Here is a 19145-nt window from a genome sequence, read left to right on the forward strand (position 1 = left end):
CTCTCACTATGACTCTCTCTGTTCTCCTCAGCACTCTGTCTTTATTTCTTTATTCGCTGTATGACTTCTCCCACAGCCCACTCAACAGTATATGATAGCATGCTGCATTTTTCTTTTTGTCTGTCCCCCTTTCCCTCATCTCTCTCTCTCTCTGTCTCCCACTCCTGCTCTTATCCAGTTTTTCTCGCCCTGAAGGACTTCGTAATGTAGATGATTGTTCGCTGAGCTCGTTTTTCACCCCCCCACCCCCATCCCCTTGATTTGAAAGTCCGACATGGGGAAAATTATGAGGAATTATAATTGGGTGATGTGAAATATAGGGTTTGGCTTCTCGAATAAGTGTCCTCTTTGTTTGACCAACAAGAAATGCTGCGGCGCCGGCATGTGTCATCAATTACAATAATAGAAGATCATTAAAATAAAACAGCGGTGCCAATGTTTTCTACTTGCAGAAATGGAGTTTAATAATTTGTATTTGTTAAAATTCAATTACATTTAATCAATTTCATTACAGTGAAAAATAAGATGGGGTCAGGGGTGTATTGGGTGTCCCTGTTGGTGGGGGGGGGGGGGGGGGGGGGGAGCAAAACTTTGAGGGAAGATGAATTGTGATGCATCTTTGCATGCGCACGCAGTGGCACCGCTAAGTAATCACTAGCTCATCTTCACTAACTCAAGGATTGATCTGGTAAGAATCTGTGCGGCACTCGTTTTGGTGGCGATGACTCACCGAATACGGCAAAAATAAATAAATTATAAAAAAAGGGCACGGAGTGAATGGAAATTATTCCAGCGCCCCCCCAAAAAATCTGCTTTGTAACCGTTGCCTGACCTCTGTGACACGAGCGGCCGCGTCTGTGATTTAACAGAAAATGTGCCTCTGTTGTTTTAATGGAGGGAGAGAGACCTGTGTTTTTGAACATTCAGGTAAACTCTCTAAGGCAACGAAGCCCCCTCAGGGACGGAACAATAACATCACGGTGCAAATTAATAAATGCATATTAGGTAATATTACAGCAGCAGCACAACACAGAAGGCCTCAGCACAAGCTGTGACGCAGACTGTCCATTTTCCTGGAATTACAGAAGCACAGAAGATGCTTCGCTCTGTGTTATGGCTAAAACCAATTCCACGTGACATTTCAAATTAGTTTTGTCCATTTGCAGCTGTAATTTTATCAGCAGAGATATGGTCATATTTTACTTCAACAGCCAAAGAACCACCACCAACAACAAAATCCCCCTTAAGAACCTGTGAAGTAAATAACCAGGAGTGTACTATTTACATTTTTGCTTCTAGGCATTTTGAAAAAAGTGGATTTTTTTCCCCCCTCAGTTTATTGCTCATTTTAAATAACCTAGCATCAGGTATTAATAGCAGTGCTTTCAAATTAATTCCACTGCAGCTGCACTCACTAATCAACAGTGCAGATGAAAACTAACAGCATGCACCAAATCAAGACATGTAGACAAGACTGTGAATTGGGATGTTTACATTAATCCGGTACGGGGGAGTGGTGGTGGGTTTTAAATGCCTCTCTCAGTCATACATTTTTAAGAAGAGATTTTTATTGTACAGTATGTGTAAGTGCTGCTTACTTGGTTGGAGGTTTGAGCCTCTTCTTCAGGCCCAGGTAACATTTCACATGCTTCAGTGGGATTGTTTTCTCAGCTTTAGCGCTCTGCAAAAGAAACCAAAAAAAAGCTTTTAATGACACTACCTGACCAAATGTAAAATATACACTCACGGCCACTTTGTTAGGTACAGTTAATGCAAATCTAATCAGCCAATCACATGGCAGCAACTCAGTGCATTTGGGCACGTAGACATGATCAAGATCACCTGCTGAAGTTCAAACAGAGCATCAGAATGAGGAAGAAAGGCAATTTAGGAGACTTTGAACATGGCGTGGTTGTTGGTGCCAGATTGGGCGGGTCTGACATATGTCACAAAGCTCAGATCATCTCAAACTGGTTTCTTGAACATGACAATGAGTTCACTGCACTCAAATGGCCTCCACACCAATCCAATAGAGCACCTTTGAGATGTGGAGAAACAGGTGATTGGCATCGTGGATGTGTAGCCAACAAATCTGCAGCAACTGTGTGATGCTGTCATGTCCATATGGACCAAAATCTCTGAGGAATGTTTCCAGCACCTTGTTGAATCTGTGCCGTGAGAAATTAAGACAGTTCTGAAGGCAAAAGTGTGTGTGTGTGTGTGTGTGTGTGTGTGTGTGTGCGTATGTTTATAATACCTTGTGGGGACAATTTTCCTGACATATACTACGTTGTGGGGACCAATTGCTCCTTGTGGGGACTGGAACCTTGTCCCCACAAGGGGAAACCCTTTTTTTGGGTCAGGGGTCAGAGTTAGGGCTAAGGTATGAATTGAGTTTAGGTTAGGGTTAGGGTTAGGTATGTGATGGTTAGGGTTAGGAAAAGGGTAAAGGTAAGGTTTAGGCTGTAGAAATGAATGGAAGTCAATGGAAATTCCCCACAAAGATAGCAAAACACACTTGTGTGTGTGTGTGTGTGTGTCTGAGGGCAACCCAGGTGCACCTAATAAAGTGGCTAGCGACCGGGTTGCAATCTTCCCTTGTGTTCCTGAGTTATGGTGTTGAATAATGGTCAGGGAAGTGTTTCTGCACAGCATTATGATGACACAGCAGAGCTGACCTTTAACTTTTCAGATATAAAATCTTCTTATTTTCCAATATTAGTGGGGACCGCTGTCATAATTTGTGTATAAATATTTGAGTTACGGGCCAAACCGTGTTTCATTAGGTCACTGTGACCTCAACCTTTAACCGTTGAATCAGTTCACTTGAATCCAAGTGAAAGCTCGTGCCAGACGTGATTAAATTCTCTCCAGGTATTCCCGGGATAAAGCGTTCACAAGAATGAGAAGGACGTGAGGCCAGAATGCGAGGACACACGTGCCCCGCCCTTTGACAACCATAATCGAATCAGTTTTTCCTCAAGTCCACGTGAGTGCTTATGTCAAATTTTAAGAAATCCCCTCAAGGCGTGACACATTCATGATAATAACGGATGATCAGATGGACTGACGGATGGACAAAAACGCAATGCCTTCAACTACCAGCTGTCACCAGCATGGAGGTGTATAAAGAAAAACTATCATATTTTGGATGAATCTCTAAATGCAGAAAAAAATCATTAAATGTAATGAAATAATTAAAACCATAAGAAAATGCCAACAAGATACTGTACCTGCGCCATTCCACAGAATCACAACACAAATCATTACCAGCAAACCTCGCCTTCCAACTGACAAAAAAAAAAAAAAAAACAAAGTAAAAGAGAACAAAGCCAACAAAATCAAAGTTGCAGCTTGCCTCTGACACCTACACATCACAATCCACACTCATCCAACATAATCTGCACCAAGTACAGACCTGGCAGTAATTGCAGAGGCCGAGGAATATCAATTAAATTCCAGTAACGCTTCTAATTTCCCATGCATTTATGCAGTAATTAGCCATGTTCTTGTGCAACCTGAAAAAAATTAAATAAATAAATAAACAAAGCTCTCAGTGAAAGTACACCTCCACGTACGCACACCGCCAACCTTATCCACCCCCGCCCCCCCAAGCCTACTGCCAGAATTACTGCACCCCCCATCAATTATTAACACTCCTTCACACTCCTTTACGAATCCCATGTTTCTGCAGAAATGTGCTGAGAGGAAGAGCCCTCCGGGGAACTCGGTCCTGCTGGTCGTCTCTGAAGCACACGCTGTATTCTTTCCTGTTCCGAAAAACACTGGGAAGTCTGCCGCCATCAGTGTGTTTTATTTTCCTTCTTAATTTGGAAATTTGGAACCTTGAGACAAACACGTTGCCAGGGAGATGAAGCACAGACTGGCTGGATTTTGGCCTATTTGGTTGCAGTTATATCGGCTCCATTCAAACACATTTTGGCTTTCTTGAGCAGTTCTATAACCTTTTAAATTACCCCGGGATTGAAGGCGCGCTCTGTTCGCTGGAGGCACTGTGTTTCCATGGTGGCGAGGGTTTGCTGTAAACGTGACAGCCGATTAAGCCAAAAGTGTACTTACTTTGATATCCCTGTAGAGCAGCAGCTTCTCTGCATGAAGCACAACATACTTGTCCTGAAATTTGTGCCCTGACAGCAGTTTGGAGCATCCGTCACTGAACTTCAGATGGTCGCCTTTCAGAAACTGCCTCTGGTCTGTGTTGAAACATTGAAACGCTGTATTGTGAAACAGAGAATCAAAGGAGCTCTGGGTTGAACGCTATTAATTCAGTAAAATATGTGTTTTAACATGTAATAAATAGGTGGTTTGGTTAGATAATACTACCACTTGAAGTGCCTCAGGCTGCAGATTGTGTCCATTAAGCAAATTCAATTATAACTGTATTCACTAAAGGTCATATATCGATTACTTTTAGGTAACAGCTATAAAATGTTTTATAAATGTTTGGACACGTTTGAATACATTTTGGATTTTCTCTAATCCACACAGGGCCAAAGGGGATCAAATATATGCATGACCTTTATAAATGATTTATTTACTTATAGCTAACTACCTTTAGTTAATATCAACTGTAATTGTATGCAATACTTTCACCTATATCCATTTATCCAATACTTTGAGCTATAACAAGATCAACTATGATTTCTATATATATTGTACCTACTTTTAAATGTTAACACCTTCATTAAATTCAATGGTTTCTTTTTAGGTATCAATTTTTACGCCGATTTATTTTCACCAAACTCTTTCCTACAACTACAACTATTTGGCCCGTCAACTACTTTAGCTAAAACTTTCATCATTCAATGTGTCTAACGGCCACACCAGGGTCTGAGCTGTACTTACTTACAGTCGTCACGCCATAATAAAAAGAATCATCTTGTCCTTACTCGGGTCCTACAGCGATTTAAATACAGTCTTAGATGAACAACAGCGCATGACATGTTACACTGTGTCATTATTTATTTAATAAAACTGAGCCAAAATTCAGAAGCAGTGTGTCAAAACTCCCCATGATTCACTAGCTCGCAGAACGACTTTTACCAGCAATAACTTGAAGTAATTGTTTTTTCTTTTTTTGTATCACTTTATCAGTCTCTTTTATTGTTGTGGAGGAATGATGGGACATATTTGACTCTAGAATACTTTGGTATACAGAGGAGTTCATGGTCGGCTCAATAACTGCAAGGTGCTCAGGTCCTGTGGCTGCAAAATGAGCCTAAATCATCACCCCTCCACCACCGTGCTGACAGTTGGTGTGAGGTGTTTGTGCTGATATGCTGTGTTTGGTTTTCACTAAATGTGCTGCTGTACATTATGACCAAAGGACATTGTTCCAGGAGTCCTGTGGTATGTTCAGATGCTGCTTTGCAAAGCTAAGCTGTGGTGCCGTGTTCTTTCTAGAAAGAAGAAGCTTTCTCCTGGAGACCTTCCAAACAAGCCATATTTGTTCAGTCTCTTTCCTAATTGCACTGTGATGAACTTTTAACATTTAACATGCTAACTGAGGCCTGTAGAGTCTGAGTTGGAGCTCTTGGGATTTTTGCAGTTTCTCTGAGCACTGCACAGTCTGACCTCGGGGTGAATTTGCTGGGATGTCCACTCCTGGGAAGACTGTCAGCTGTCATGAATGTTTCCCACTTGTAAAATAATCTTTCTCACTGTAGAATGATGGACTTGAAAATGTTTAGAAATGGCCTTATAACCCTTCCCAGATTGATGGGCAGCAACAATTGCTTCTCTAAGATCAATGCTGATGTCTTTCCTCCTTTGCATTATGTTAGCACACACCTGAATGTTCCAGTCCGGCAAACTGACTAAACTACTGCTTTTATAGAGGGCACCTGGCTGCTGCTTACCCTCTTACTGTACATCCTATGGAAGCAGTAAGAGTGTGCTTAGTAATGTCATGAGTTGCTGTTCATCTGAGGTTGTATTTAGCTGATGTTAACACCTTCACTCATATCCTGATATATTAAACTTTAGAATTTAAATACGTGTGCTTTTTTTTTTCATGAGTGTGAAAAAATAGTTATTCTATCTATTTTAACTGTTTATTTTTAGACAACTCTTTTGTCACTTCCAGTAAAGTACTTCTCATGCTTCTAGCTGTTGGCAGTAATGTTTTACACCACTTTCAGCTAGCAGCAACTATTCATCATTGCAACTATCTCAATTATTGCTGCTGTTTATCAATGTTAAAGTTATAAATTACTTATAGTCAAAATCAATGATGCTTATGCAGTAATTTTTGAAGTTTTTCAAGATTTTACTAGCTTTACCTATCAGTTACTTAAATTATTAAATTATTCATAACTTTTTGCTAACAACATTAACCATTTTATTATTTTCAGCGTACTGTTCTAACTTTATCTCTTTTGATAAGCAGTTTTCATACACTCTCACATATACTTTTATGGACAAATCATATTTTGTACTTTTACTACCTTTGAGTAAAAGTACATAAAAAAAAAAAAAGGCTGGGTATGATCAGTTTGGATCAAACAATTTAATAAATCAATTTAAATCAGCAACCAATAGATCAACACATGAAAACAGTAAAGCTGTTGCAGTCCTACAATCAATAATGACACGCATACATCTGAGAAATATTACACGTGCTGTATAAAAAAGCTTTTAAGGAACAATTTTTCTTATTTTGTGGCATACTCTTTCATACCTTTCCCATGAGGCACCTTTTTGACTCCTATAAACTTCTTTATAACAAGAAAAGCAGAGCTGGGGTAATCCAAGGAACTCCACTCCAAGACCTGCTCAAGAACCTTCTCGCTGTGGTGCAATGGTCGCTCTGTAAAAAAAAAATATATTATATATATATATATATATATATATATATATATATATATATATATATATATATATATATATATATATATATATATATAAGAAGAAGAAGAGTAATACCTTGGCTCAGAAACACAGAAATGGTTAAAGGTAAAGGTGGTAGGAAACTGAAGACAAACAAAAATTGTCAAAAAAAAGCCAACTGACAACAGCTGGTCTTTTCTGTCTGCTGATCTTACATCAATTATAAATGCAGGAAACAAAAGCACAAACTCACATCATAAAATCCAGTGCAAACTCCAGTTAGCCAAATAACAAAATTATGTTGTTATTCCCCCCAGTTTCATCACAGAACAGATTAAATTATCTACAGCATATCAGGGCCTGATTATAAAAACACACTCATGTGCAAAATAGACCTATTATCTCTTCCTAATTGGCGAACAGGGTACATGCTATCAGCCAAAAAAGGAAGATAATTTGTGTACCACCACCCCTGCTCTGATGCCTCCATCTCTACACTCCCCTGTTTTCATTACCAAAGGAGGTTTAAAAAGAAAAAAAAGGGAAAAAAAAAAGAGCCACAATGGCATAACTTATTCATAACAGTGGGCTTATCTTCTCCCTGGAATCTCTGCAGGCCCAGGCCTTGGAATTAGCTCCTCATTTCCCCACAAATATTAGCTCCCCTTTTCCTGCTTATTGTCCTCGATAACAGTGTTTATCGGTAGCTATCCTCCAAAATGGCTAATTAACGCACCCCCCCCTCCCCCTTCTTTATGGTTTTACGAGCAAAACCTGTCACGCTACCGCCTTCAAAATAGCTTAACTATTTACTCTTCCACAGGCATATTGTTTTGGCATGGAAAATATGCTGAACCGTCAGCAAATATATTCAGTATTCAACACACCTTCATTTTTTGGAAGAGGACGGTTCGTCCTCTCTAACTTTGTGAGGAGAAAAACAAAACACAAGAGTGAGGCGTAAACTCTCAGTGAACTGCTGGGAAGTGCACGGGGAGCGCCAGCTAAGCAACTTCGCGACAAAGCTCAACTCTGACTTCCCCCTATCTTGACGCATACCACGGCATGATCAAATGCAGCATGTGCAGAGCATGGGGTGCCATGAGTGCATATTAATGCAAGATGAGGTGGGTCATCTCTCTAGGTTGATCATGCAAGAAAGATGAAGGCAATTTATGACGTATGATGGTAAAGATGATTAATTAATGTGCATATCAAACTGACGATGCTTGGCTAATTTCTCAGTGTGCTGCCACATTCACCGGCGCTGGTTCATTAGAGATAGCATAATCTCTCACGAGGTCCTTGGATGAGAGGAAGTGTGATCTTTGTATATGCCCTGAATGGAAATAGCCACTTAAAAGGTGATGCAATGTTAATTAGACAGACAGAAGATGACAGCGGAAAAGTTTAGAGGCGAGATTTTTTTTTTTTTTTTGTTACTACCTTCAGAAAACTTTAATTTCACTTATGAAGTAAGTTCAAATTTTACTAAAAAATTTGGAGGTCACAGAAAACAGTGTCCTTTAGTTGTAATGCAGCAGATGTATAAAACTTTTATGCATAATAATCGAGAATCAAAGCCAAAAAATGATAGCGCTCACGAATGAAAGCAGGAGCTGGGTTAGAAGAGATAGAAGGGAAATTGCATATCATAATAATAGCCATAACATCTATAAATTACAATGTGAATTAACTGGCTTTAATGTCAAAGGCAAACGTCTTCACAAAGATCAGTGCATTAAAAACTTGCGAATGTAGCATTTCAATCAAAGAACAAATGACTTTCACGTTTTCAGACGTGTTTCTGCAGCATTAGCTGTTTATTTCCTTCAAATGGATTCTAAGAAACTGCAATTAGTGGAGAGCGTTATTGCGCCAGCTTGATGGGCTTCAAAATTGATATGACAGCGGAGTGAAATTCAATAGTTAAACATATTATACTCATTTCAAAGCTTTTATTCTTGGGCTCTACTAGGCCTTGATGCAACTCCTCAGTTCATCTATAATTTAAAACAAGCAAAACAAGAAACAGACATAAAATCTGATGATGATTGGCTTCCCATTGTGCTTAGTTGTGGAGCTAAGTAGTGACGCATACCCTGCTGCATGTGGCGCAGACAGTGATGATGCTATTGTAAACAATGCTGTTTGCGTCACTCTGCTGGACAAGCTATGTGATTACATCATTTAGAAATCACTGCAACATGCTGGTAACAATGTGTCTGACAAGTCAACCAAGACTAAAAAATAAAAATTAAAGTTGAGCTTTAAAAAAGGCAGCAGAAATAAAACCCTTGAGTAAATTGAGGACACGCTGAGGACACACTGAGGAGGACATGTTCACATTTAACTTGTTTCTTGGGCTCATTTCACAGGAGAAATACACTAATGGCTCAGACACATTAGAGTAAGAAAAAAAAAAAAATACAGCAGGCCGCCAGTGCTCCCCCTCAGCCTCCTGGCAGTAGAATCTTTAGGTGATGCAAATCCTCTGGAAGCACAAGTGCTAGAACACATAATTACCAGGTCTGTAGATCTTAATGGGGTGCATATGAGACTCAGTGACCATATCAATTTAAAAGCATTTTTTTTTTCTTCACCACAGACATGCAGCATGGTCTTCATCACAAAAGAATGATGAAGAAATATTTTCAGTTTGAAAGATGATGACGGTTCTTTGGCATATGGGAGGCGAATGTATATGATCAGCCTACGACGACTGACTCCACAGAGCTTTGTGGGGTTTTTATGTTACTGTTTCTTTCGTATCTGTCACCAGGTGTTCAGAATTTTAACTCTTGATTGTAACTGACATGTTTATTAGTGCATGCAGGAACAGAAAATTAAGTCTTTTCAGCCCCATAAGGAAATGCGTGTTGTTATTTTGCTCGACCTAAAAAAAAAAAAAAAAAATCTTGGCAGATCACAGAAATCTAACAGCAAAAGGGTTATTATCACTGAATGCAAATTGGGAAAAAGCTTTGAATGTAATTTTCCAAAAGACTGAAACAGTGGCATTTGCTATATTTTATACTGCGCCACTGAGACTGCCGACTGTAAATTTAAAAAAATGCATAAATTGTACCGAGGTGACCAAATTCCAAAGTATCAGAGACTGTCATGTACTGTAGATGCAGGTGAGCTATCAGGATGAGAAGCCTGTATCCTCAGTAAATACACCGATGGCATGGTTTAAAAAATCCTGTGACCTTCTTCTCGACTACTGTGTCAGCTTGACCTCTGACCTTGAGGTCAAGTTTACCGAAATTCAAAACTCGTCTGAGATTTTGAGTAGATGCAGCTGTAGTATCGATTTCAAAATCCTAGGTGACACTGTTCTCTAGTTATCGCGTTCACAAAGTTTGCCGCCCGCCTGCCCAGCAGGGTGAATGCCCCATCAGCCTTTTTAGGCTGAGGGGTAAACAGGACAACAACCTCCCTGTCACTAGTAAATATCACTGGTTTGAATTTTTTCACATTTGACAACCAATTGCAAGTTGGTGCCACTATCAATCACAAGGTGACTGCAAAGGTGGGAGCCAACCTGTCTCCAATCACAGTCCAAACCACAGATGTATCACGGTTAATCGTTATATTGTCACAAACAGATAAGTGACCCCATTCAGTCACAAACTAATACGCTCATTTTGTCTTATTACCGTTTTATCACCGCCCTGAAGCATCAAAGTTGATTTAAAGATGGCAGCAAGTGGTCACAGACCTGGTCACCGTCTTTAATGCAACGAGACTCCAGGTTCATCGAACACAGTCATAATAATTTTGGCCGTGATTTAAATTTGGATTACTGGAGGGAAGTGGAAAACCTTACATACCTAGCTCTCCGTTTTCAATGACTTCAAAGGTGGTCCAAAAGTCTTCAGCGTTAACAGTGATGCTCCTCATGCTCAGCGCCGTCTCTGCAAGCTCAGCGGACCGCATGCTGGGGGAGACCTATGATAAATGCAGCAAAGACAAAGAGAAACTATCAGACAGAGTAAAGGACATCGTGCATATAGGAACTTAGATCATAAGCTCCATGGATCAATTTCAGTGCTTTCAACCATATTTGTCTCGAAAGAGCCATTCGCTGCTTAACATGCACCATTTATTGCACAAATATCTGACTCAGTCATGTACACAGTGCACAGATTACATAGTTGATTCTTTATGAATAGCGCTGAACTAAGCAAATGTGCTGCATTCCTCCCCAGAGACAAATGAAGAATTAAAGTTAAACTGTGCTGCTGAGCGCTGCTCTTTAACCCTGTTCGCCCTTGTAGCACTGCTGTCACCCTTAACTCTTTAACTCACAGCAGCCAATTACTTACACAATTAAATCAGACATCTCTTGATTAGTTCATTTGTGATTTGTTTCACTGGCGGTAATCCCCATCAGGTTAAACCACGGATGTCTAGGCCCTATTCTACCAAACTCTCCACCTCTTAGTCTTTCCACCCTCTTCCTTTCTCCAACTTCACCTGCCTCCATCCCCTTCCCTGTCTTTTTTTTTTTTTTTAACCTTCCTACCAGGACCTTTGGGAAAGCAGGTGTACACACTCACACAGACACACACACACACACACACACACTCACACAATGTGGACAGTACAAATATTCACACTCTCACCTTGACTAAGCAGCATTTCTCTGGCTCTTTCTTCTCCAGGTACACCTCAAAGATCAAGTCCCCAGCTGGAGCAAACTGGGACAAATAAAGGCAGAAAGAAACACATCAGCTGAATCCCCAAACCGATGCAGCACGATTAATTGGAATAATTTTCTTCTAAATTTCTGCTCCTGTTTGGCATGAATCTAAATGGAGAGAAGGGAGATAAATGGTTGGAGGAGTTTCGAAAAGCAAAGGTCGTTTTGAGAGCCGCAGGCAAACAAAATCCTGGTAGCGTTAATGGAATGCAAAACCTGGCTAAATAAAGAGAACATGTGTGAAACAGACAGACTCGGAAAAGGTGGGAGAAAAAGATTAATGTTTCACCTACACCACAATTGAAATGCTTTCCTCAGGTGTTAACTTTAAGTGTGCTGTCAATTTAAAAATATTTTGAAGAAGCACCTAAAGATATTTTCATGTGTTATTATGGGAATGGGGGGGCAAAGTGCCAGAATGAACCCAGCAGAGAGGGATATGGGTTTTCAGCTGCAGTCTTTTTTTTCCCTTCCTTTCAATCTTGTGTGAGTGAAATACCACCACATAAAAGAAAAAGAAATATGTTTATTCAGGGTAAAAAAAAAAAACCTTTACAAAACGGAAAATGAAACCTGACATTTTTTAAATCATAATGCTTTGTGTTTAAATTCTGTTGTTTTTCTATACATTTCTTTGAAAGTGTAGGCGCTTATTTGCTCAAACTTTAGCATTTTTACATTTCTCCTTGTATTTATATACACTGTATACAGACCAACCAATTCCCACAGCATACATCAGAACACTGAATATAATTAGTCTCCCTTGCTTTCAGTGTATACAATCTTTATAATCTCCAAACAGCTGAAATTACATTAATCTCCAGCTATATTTTTTGTAGTTCCTACCTGCGTATGAGTTACTGTTCAAAATCATTTATCTTATGATGCTGCTCCTCAGTTCATAAATAAGCATTTTTTAACTCCTTTCCCTTTAAGGCTATCCTCCCTTGATGACAACCTTCTTGTGATTTGTGTGCCATAGATGTGCTATAAAAGGTATATCAATAATCTCACTGAAATTATGCAGAATCAAGAGTAGGAGAAGTTGCCTGAAACTGAGCGTTTATAGCACTCCGGAGCCTGAGTTGACACATACACTGACCTCTGTATTTTAAACTTTGGGCATGTTTAATATGAGCATTGCACTCTGGGTGTACTACCATTGTAGTATATGCAAGAAAGCCATGTTCAAAAAAAGGAAAAAAAGATGATTTAAGTTACTTTAAATGTAGCATGGTTGTTGGTGCCAGATGGGCAGGTCTGAGTATTTCACAAACTGCTGATATACTGAGATTTTCCCACATGACCATCTATAGGGTTTGGAGAGAATCGTCCAACAAAGAGAAAATATCCAGTGAGCAGTAGTTCTCTGGGTGAAAATGCCTCATTGAGGTCAGAGGAGAATGGCCAGACTGCTTTGAGCTGATAGGAAAGCAACAATAACTCAAATAACCACTTGTTACAACCAAGGTATGCAAAAAAAAAAAAAGTATTACTGAACATGCCACACTTCAAAACTTGAAGCAGATTGGCTACAGCAGTAGAAGACCACACTGGGTACCACCCCTGTCAGCTAAGAACAGACCAAAATTGGACGATAGAAGATTGGAAAAATGTTGTCTGGTCTGATGAGTCTCAATTTCTGCTGCAATGTTCAGATGGTAGGGTCTGAATTTGGCATAAACAAAGTGAAAGCATGGATCCATCCTGCCTTGTAACAATGGTTCAGGCTACTGTTACTCTTGTAATGGTATGAGGGATATTTTCTTGTCAAAACTAAAGCCCTTAGTACCTTAGTGTGACATTAGTGTGACAGCAGGATAACACACAATGTCACAAAACTCATATAATCTCAAACTGGTTTCTTGAACATGACATTAAGTTCACTGCACTCAAATGGTCTCTACAATCACCTGATCTCAATCCCACTGAGCACCTTTGGGATGTGGTGGAGCAGGAGATTCACATCATATATAGTATATATAGTATACTCTTATTCACAACATGGATGTGCAGCTGACAAATCGGCAGCAACTGTGTGATGCTGTCATCTCAACATGGACCAAAGTCTCTGAGGAATATTTCCAGCACCTTGTTGAATCTGTGCCATGAAGAATTGCAGTTCTGAAGGATAAGGGGGTCCAACCTGGTACTAGCATGGTGTACCTAACATAGTGGCTGGTGGGTGTACAGTGTTTCGAAAAAGTATTTGCCCTCTTCTTAGTTTTTACACATTTGTCACACTTAGATGTTTCAGATCATCAAACAACTTCTAATATTTGATAAAGATAACTCAAGTAAATAAAAAATGCTGTTTTTAAATGATGATTTCACCTCGCCCTTCATGAAAAAGTAACTGCCCTGTTAATCACAAATTAACTGTGATTAAACTTTTTTTGGAAAGCTGAGTTCAATTTCACTAGCCGCACCCAGGCCTGATTACTACTAGACCAGTTGAATCAAGAAATCACTTAAATAGAAGCTTTCTGACAAAGTGAAGCAGAAAGCAACACATCACACCATGATGTAAAGAAACAGCTGAATCAACGTCATTGACATCTATCAGTCTGGAAAAGGGTTACAAAACCATTTCTAAGGCTTTGAGACTCCAGTGAACCACGGCGAGAGCCGTTATCCACACATGGAGAAAACTTGGAACTTGGTGAATCTTCCCAGGAGTGGCTGGCCTATCAAAATTACTCCAAGAGTCCATTGACAACTCATCCAGGAGGTCACAGAAGAACCCAGAACAACATCTAATGAGCTGCAGGCCTCACTTGCCTCAGTTAAGGTCAGAGTTCAATAAGAAGGAGGCTGGACAAAAATGGTATCCATCCATCCATCCATCCAGGAGAAAACCACTGCTGACCAAAAAGAGCACAAAGGCTCCTCTCATATTTGCCTAAAAAACATCTCAATGATCCCCAAAACATTTGGGAAAATATTGTGTTGACTGACGAGACAAAATCTGAACCTTTTGCAAGGTTTGAGTCCCGTTACATCTGGAATAAAACTAAAACAGCATTTCAGAAAAAGAGCATGAGACCAACAGTCAAACATGGTAGTGTGATGGTCTGGGGCTGCTTTGCTGCTTCAGATGCTTTGGTATGACCTTAAACAGGCCATTCATGCTGGAAAACCCTCCAGTGTAGCCATATTAAAACAATTCTGCAAAGTAGAGTGGGCCAAACTTCCTCCACAGTGACATGAAAGACTCACTGGCTCACAAATGCCTGATTACAGTTCTTGCTGCCAAGGGTGGTAAAACCAGTTATTAGGTTTAGGGGGCAATTACTTTTTCACATAGAGCCAAGGTAGGTTTGGAGAGCTTTTTCCCTTAAATAAATGAAATCATCATTTTTCAGAGTAAATCATCAGAGTATCATCAGAGTAAATACTGCATTTTGGTTATCTTTATTTTAATATTAAAATTTGTTTGATGACCAGAAACATGTATGAGCAGCAAATATGCAAAACAAAAACTAAGAAATCAGGAACGGGCAAATACTTTTTCACAGCACAAAGAGAAGAAGAGAGGTTTCTTTCTAACTCAGTGTAAGCTATGCAAAATAAAATAAGACTTTTAAAATCTGCCTGACATCAAAGAGGTCAAATTCCCAGTAATGTCTCGCTTGCCAGTACAAATCACGGCACCTTTCTCCATGTGCTGGTGCTTTAATCCGCTCCACATCAAATTAAATTGTGATGGTGTGAAAAACTAGAGAAGTTAAGTGAAAATGTGAAAATGAATATTTTTTTTAAGGTACAGGGTCATAGATATAGCACTTAATCTGGCTTTCTGGCAGTCCAGTAGGAACAGTAATCTGTCTCTAGAGAATTAACAACTAAGTGGGCACGACAAGGATTCTTTTTTTTCTTAGATATCTAGAAATTACAGTTACTTTTCTTTAGTCATTTTAATGTGCAGGTGAACTGAGGTCCATTATTGGCTTTGTGCTGGGAGAACTATCGTGTGATAAGAGGGAGGAAGTCACTTCTGACTCCTGTGGCCCTCAAATGACACAAAAATTACAGTCATTCAAAACAACGGCGCTAAAGCTGTAATTGTGAAAATGTCACACACAGATATGGGGCCATCTTGCTTTCCTCCTTCTCCTACATTGTTTTGTATTGGGAGGAATACTGGGACCACTTTACAAGCATTATAGCTGTGGGCTGTAAGACAATTAAGGAAAAAAAAAAGTGTTGATTACTGTGGAGAAAAGCAATGGGAAGTTTTAAACATTTAAAAAGGTTTCAAGGAAATTGTGGAGTACGAAGGAAGGCATCTACAGTCTATCTAACCAAAGCCACCCTCGCCCTGGATTTTCCAAGCATGGATTTTCCAAGGGCCACTTCGAACTTAAAAGGCATGACATTGTCTTGCACCTCATTACTTAGTCCCTAAGTCTAGCCATACTGTACTATCCACTTGCTTGGTGTCTTCTTGCCACTCGTCAGTTAAGATGAAACAGATGAGGTAAGGACCTTCACCTGGAGGGCCCAAGCCCTCTGAGACAGTCGTCTCTCGGTATTCAAGTGCCGACCCAAGAGCTTCTTATTCATACTTCAGCTTCTGCCTAGGCTAAGCAGTTGTCCAATTTACTTATCTTAAAGGGCTGGATATATCTGTGTGATAGTCAGTTGGTCCTCACTAAATATTTATAAATATACCTCACTAAATATATAAGGACAACATTTCAGTTTAATTATTCTTTTTTTTCCCCTATAAGATCGTGACTTCTCTGCCACTTCCAATAAGGAAGTCCTAGTAGATAAGCTGATAACAGTGACCATTAATGCCAGTCCATACCAGCTGATGGCCCAGCCGATACCCTCCTATGATTAACTTAGATAAGCTGCTGATGAGTCTGCAGGCTGCTTTGCAACCCACCTCCACCGTAGCTCCTCTTTTTCATGCTAGCTCTTTGACGAGACTCAATCATCACAAATGCCCGCTCTGTTCCGTACCTCAGGCTTCCCCTTGTATGAACATGCAAGCGCATGAGGTCCCACACTGCAGCCATACCCCCAAATGTATTAATGCAGACAGAAATACCAATCTTTGACTATAATCATCCTGGCTGAAATACTTTAGAGCTTTTTTGATGAACTGCTTTGGAAACTTGCATTATTACCCCCGTCAGTTTGGAGATCCTTTAAGTGCTGATGATTGCCATCATTAAGCCTGTATTTAAATTTTCCCTATATGTGAGTAAATATATTCTATTAGGTTCAGTTTAGTCCTACTTCATTGTTTAGTGCTAATTAACAAAGGTCAGCATGCTCTTATTATAGGGCTTTGCTCAATCTACTCCTGTGCCTAAGTATAGTCTTATTCAGCTGCTTGAATACCTGCAGGCGCCTCATTTGCAGAGATGGAAGCAGCACCCGTTGAGGAAAAAACAAACTCTCACATTCTTGAGTTCGTTCATTAATTCAACTCGCAAAAATCTACAGACAATAATGCAAGAACCCTGAAATTAGCTGCTGCTTAGAAAAAAAACATAACAAAGATGAATGACAGCTGGTGCATTTAATAGAGTTTTGCCCTTTTTTGTAACAGACCTGAAAAACTGTTTTCACAATTTTCAAATAGCCCATTGTAGAAAAAAATGACCTGTTTTTTACATGGTGGCTTATGCAAACTTGAGCCACACATCACTATAAATATTCTGCGTGCATACATAACCACAAACCCAGCATTAATCTGTGGTTGGGAAATTACATTTTTTACTAACTTTTTTCCCCATATTTCTAAAAGTAGAGTGCATCTGAAAGGCAATTCTGCATAACAAGGATCAATATAATGGACATTTCAGTTTCAGATCATTTCAGATCAAACCACAGTCAGTAAAATGAGAAAGTTAATGTTAAATGACTTTAAGCAAAGTTTAACTTTGCTAAAATTTTAAATCATCCCTAAAATAAACACACCTATTATCGCCACAGAGAAATGTTCTCCACGCTGACTTGTAATTACACTAAATAATTGCTCTTAATGAAAAAAATGAGTAACTTTCCTATTTTAAGACCTTATTCACATCTAAAATCAAAAAGTTGTCCCAATTTTCACCTCCGACAGCTTCATAATAGCACTTGCTTTCCACTGAGCAACTCTTTTGCCCCAGAGCAGCCGACATTGTTCTGAAACCCTACGGACAAGGCAGAGAAAGGAAGGTGGGGGCAGAAAGGAGCGCTCATAAACAACTTATTTCAGATTTCAACAGCAGCTGCATGTGATTTCTTTCTTCTTTTTTTTTTTTTTCCCAACAGGTATCTGAAGCAAATGTTTTTCTCGGCTGAGGCATCCAGGCATAAAGTACCTGCTGTAAAGGTTAACAGGAACAAAGCCCTTTTTCCTCACCCGTCTGCTCCTGCCTTTCCCTTCATTTCTGCCAGAAAAACAAGAAACCTTTTCAAATGAATCCCACATTTGAGAGTCCCTGACGCACGCAGGCAAATCACTGCACACGTGCAAACACGCACACGAAGAGAACACCCATTTGTGATTTCCATTTGGGTTCTGCGGGTCGACCTACCGTTGTGTCCTTCTTGTCGTTCCAGCGTATGATGAAACTATTCTCTCTCTCCATCTGTTGCACCTGGTCTTCACTGACCTGTTAGAAACATCACAAAATAAACAAACACAAACACACACACATGCACGTCAATTCAGACTCACCCAAAGAAAAGTTTCTAATCAAGTAAACCACACTTGAGAAACAGTACCTTGCTTGAAAGACTCCTAAAGCCATTTTTTTGATGGTCATATTAATTTCAGCACTTAAATATGATACATGGAAGACCAGATTAAACCTGGAAAGAAGTGGGTTTTTCAGCTAACACTTCTAAAAACTAATTTCGAAAGAGAAAGTTGGCTGCGAGTGCTTGACACGGAATACTCTTTTCTTTCACAGAGCTCTGTGTGGGAAATGACATTTTTTACTCCAATTTTTTTTCATCATTATCATTTTCAGAGAACAGTTTCCTTTGTTAGAGTTATACGAGTGGCAGGGAAGATTGGGGTAAAAAAAAACCTGACAAACTCATCGTGCATGTGTTTAGGCCTGATAATGGGCCCCGTTGACGGCATCCAGCACAGAACTGGTGCTTTAATTAGCGAAGCGTCTCACTCGTTTTATGGTCACAGTGAGCGTATTCACCGCTATTGGGTTCATGATTGGCTGAGCTTAATGGCTATTTGTCATGCGAATGATGGCGTCCCGAACCGATTTGGAGAGAATGCTCCTCCTTTAACGTTAGAACAAGAGGGATCCAAGCATTCCGCCGGGAATTAACAGTCACTCGGTGCTGCGTATCCCATAAGCCAGGCAACTCTCCAAGGGTAACATTGATCCTGAGCCCCCCCTACACACATCAGCAAAGTCAGGCCTGTTGTGGAGATTTGGCAACAACACTTCAGCTCCCCAGATGGTTGTAAATAAGAGAGTGTAAATAAAGTCATGCCTGCAGCTTGGTTTAGATATGCAATATGGTAATATCTGGATACTTTATTTTTTCCTCTGCCACTCATTATTGTTCAGAGTCATTCGAAATTTGGTAAGCCTACAACATCAGACTGGAT

General features: G+C 39.8%; 1 protein-coding gene across 1 annotated transcript in view; it reads right to left on the minus strand.

Annotated features, from left to right (window-relative positions):
- Positions 1 to 19145, minus strand: part of arap2 (ArfGAP with RhoGAP domain, ankyrin repeat and PH domain 2) — a 174253-nt gene that overhangs the window by 7461 nt on the left and 147647 nt on the right. The window contains 6 exon segments of the mRNA XM_030753721.1: positions 1599 to 1681; positions 4081 to 4214; positions 6701 to 6829; positions 10686 to 10803; positions 11481 to 11555; positions 18100 to 18177. Coding sequence (XP_030609581.1) covers positions 1599 to 1681; positions 4081 to 4214; positions 6701 to 6829; positions 10686 to 10803; positions 11481 to 11555; positions 18100 to 18177 — 617 coding nt within the window.

Source organism: Archocentrus centrarchus, chromosome 18 (assembly GCF_007364275.1).
Source record: "Archocentrus centrarchus isolate MPI-CPG fArcCen1 chromosome 18, fArcCen1, whole genome shotgun sequence".
Classification (NCBI taxonomy): domain Eukaryota; kingdom Metazoa; phylum Chordata; class Actinopteri; order Cichliformes; family Cichlidae; genus Archocentrus; species Archocentrus centrarchus.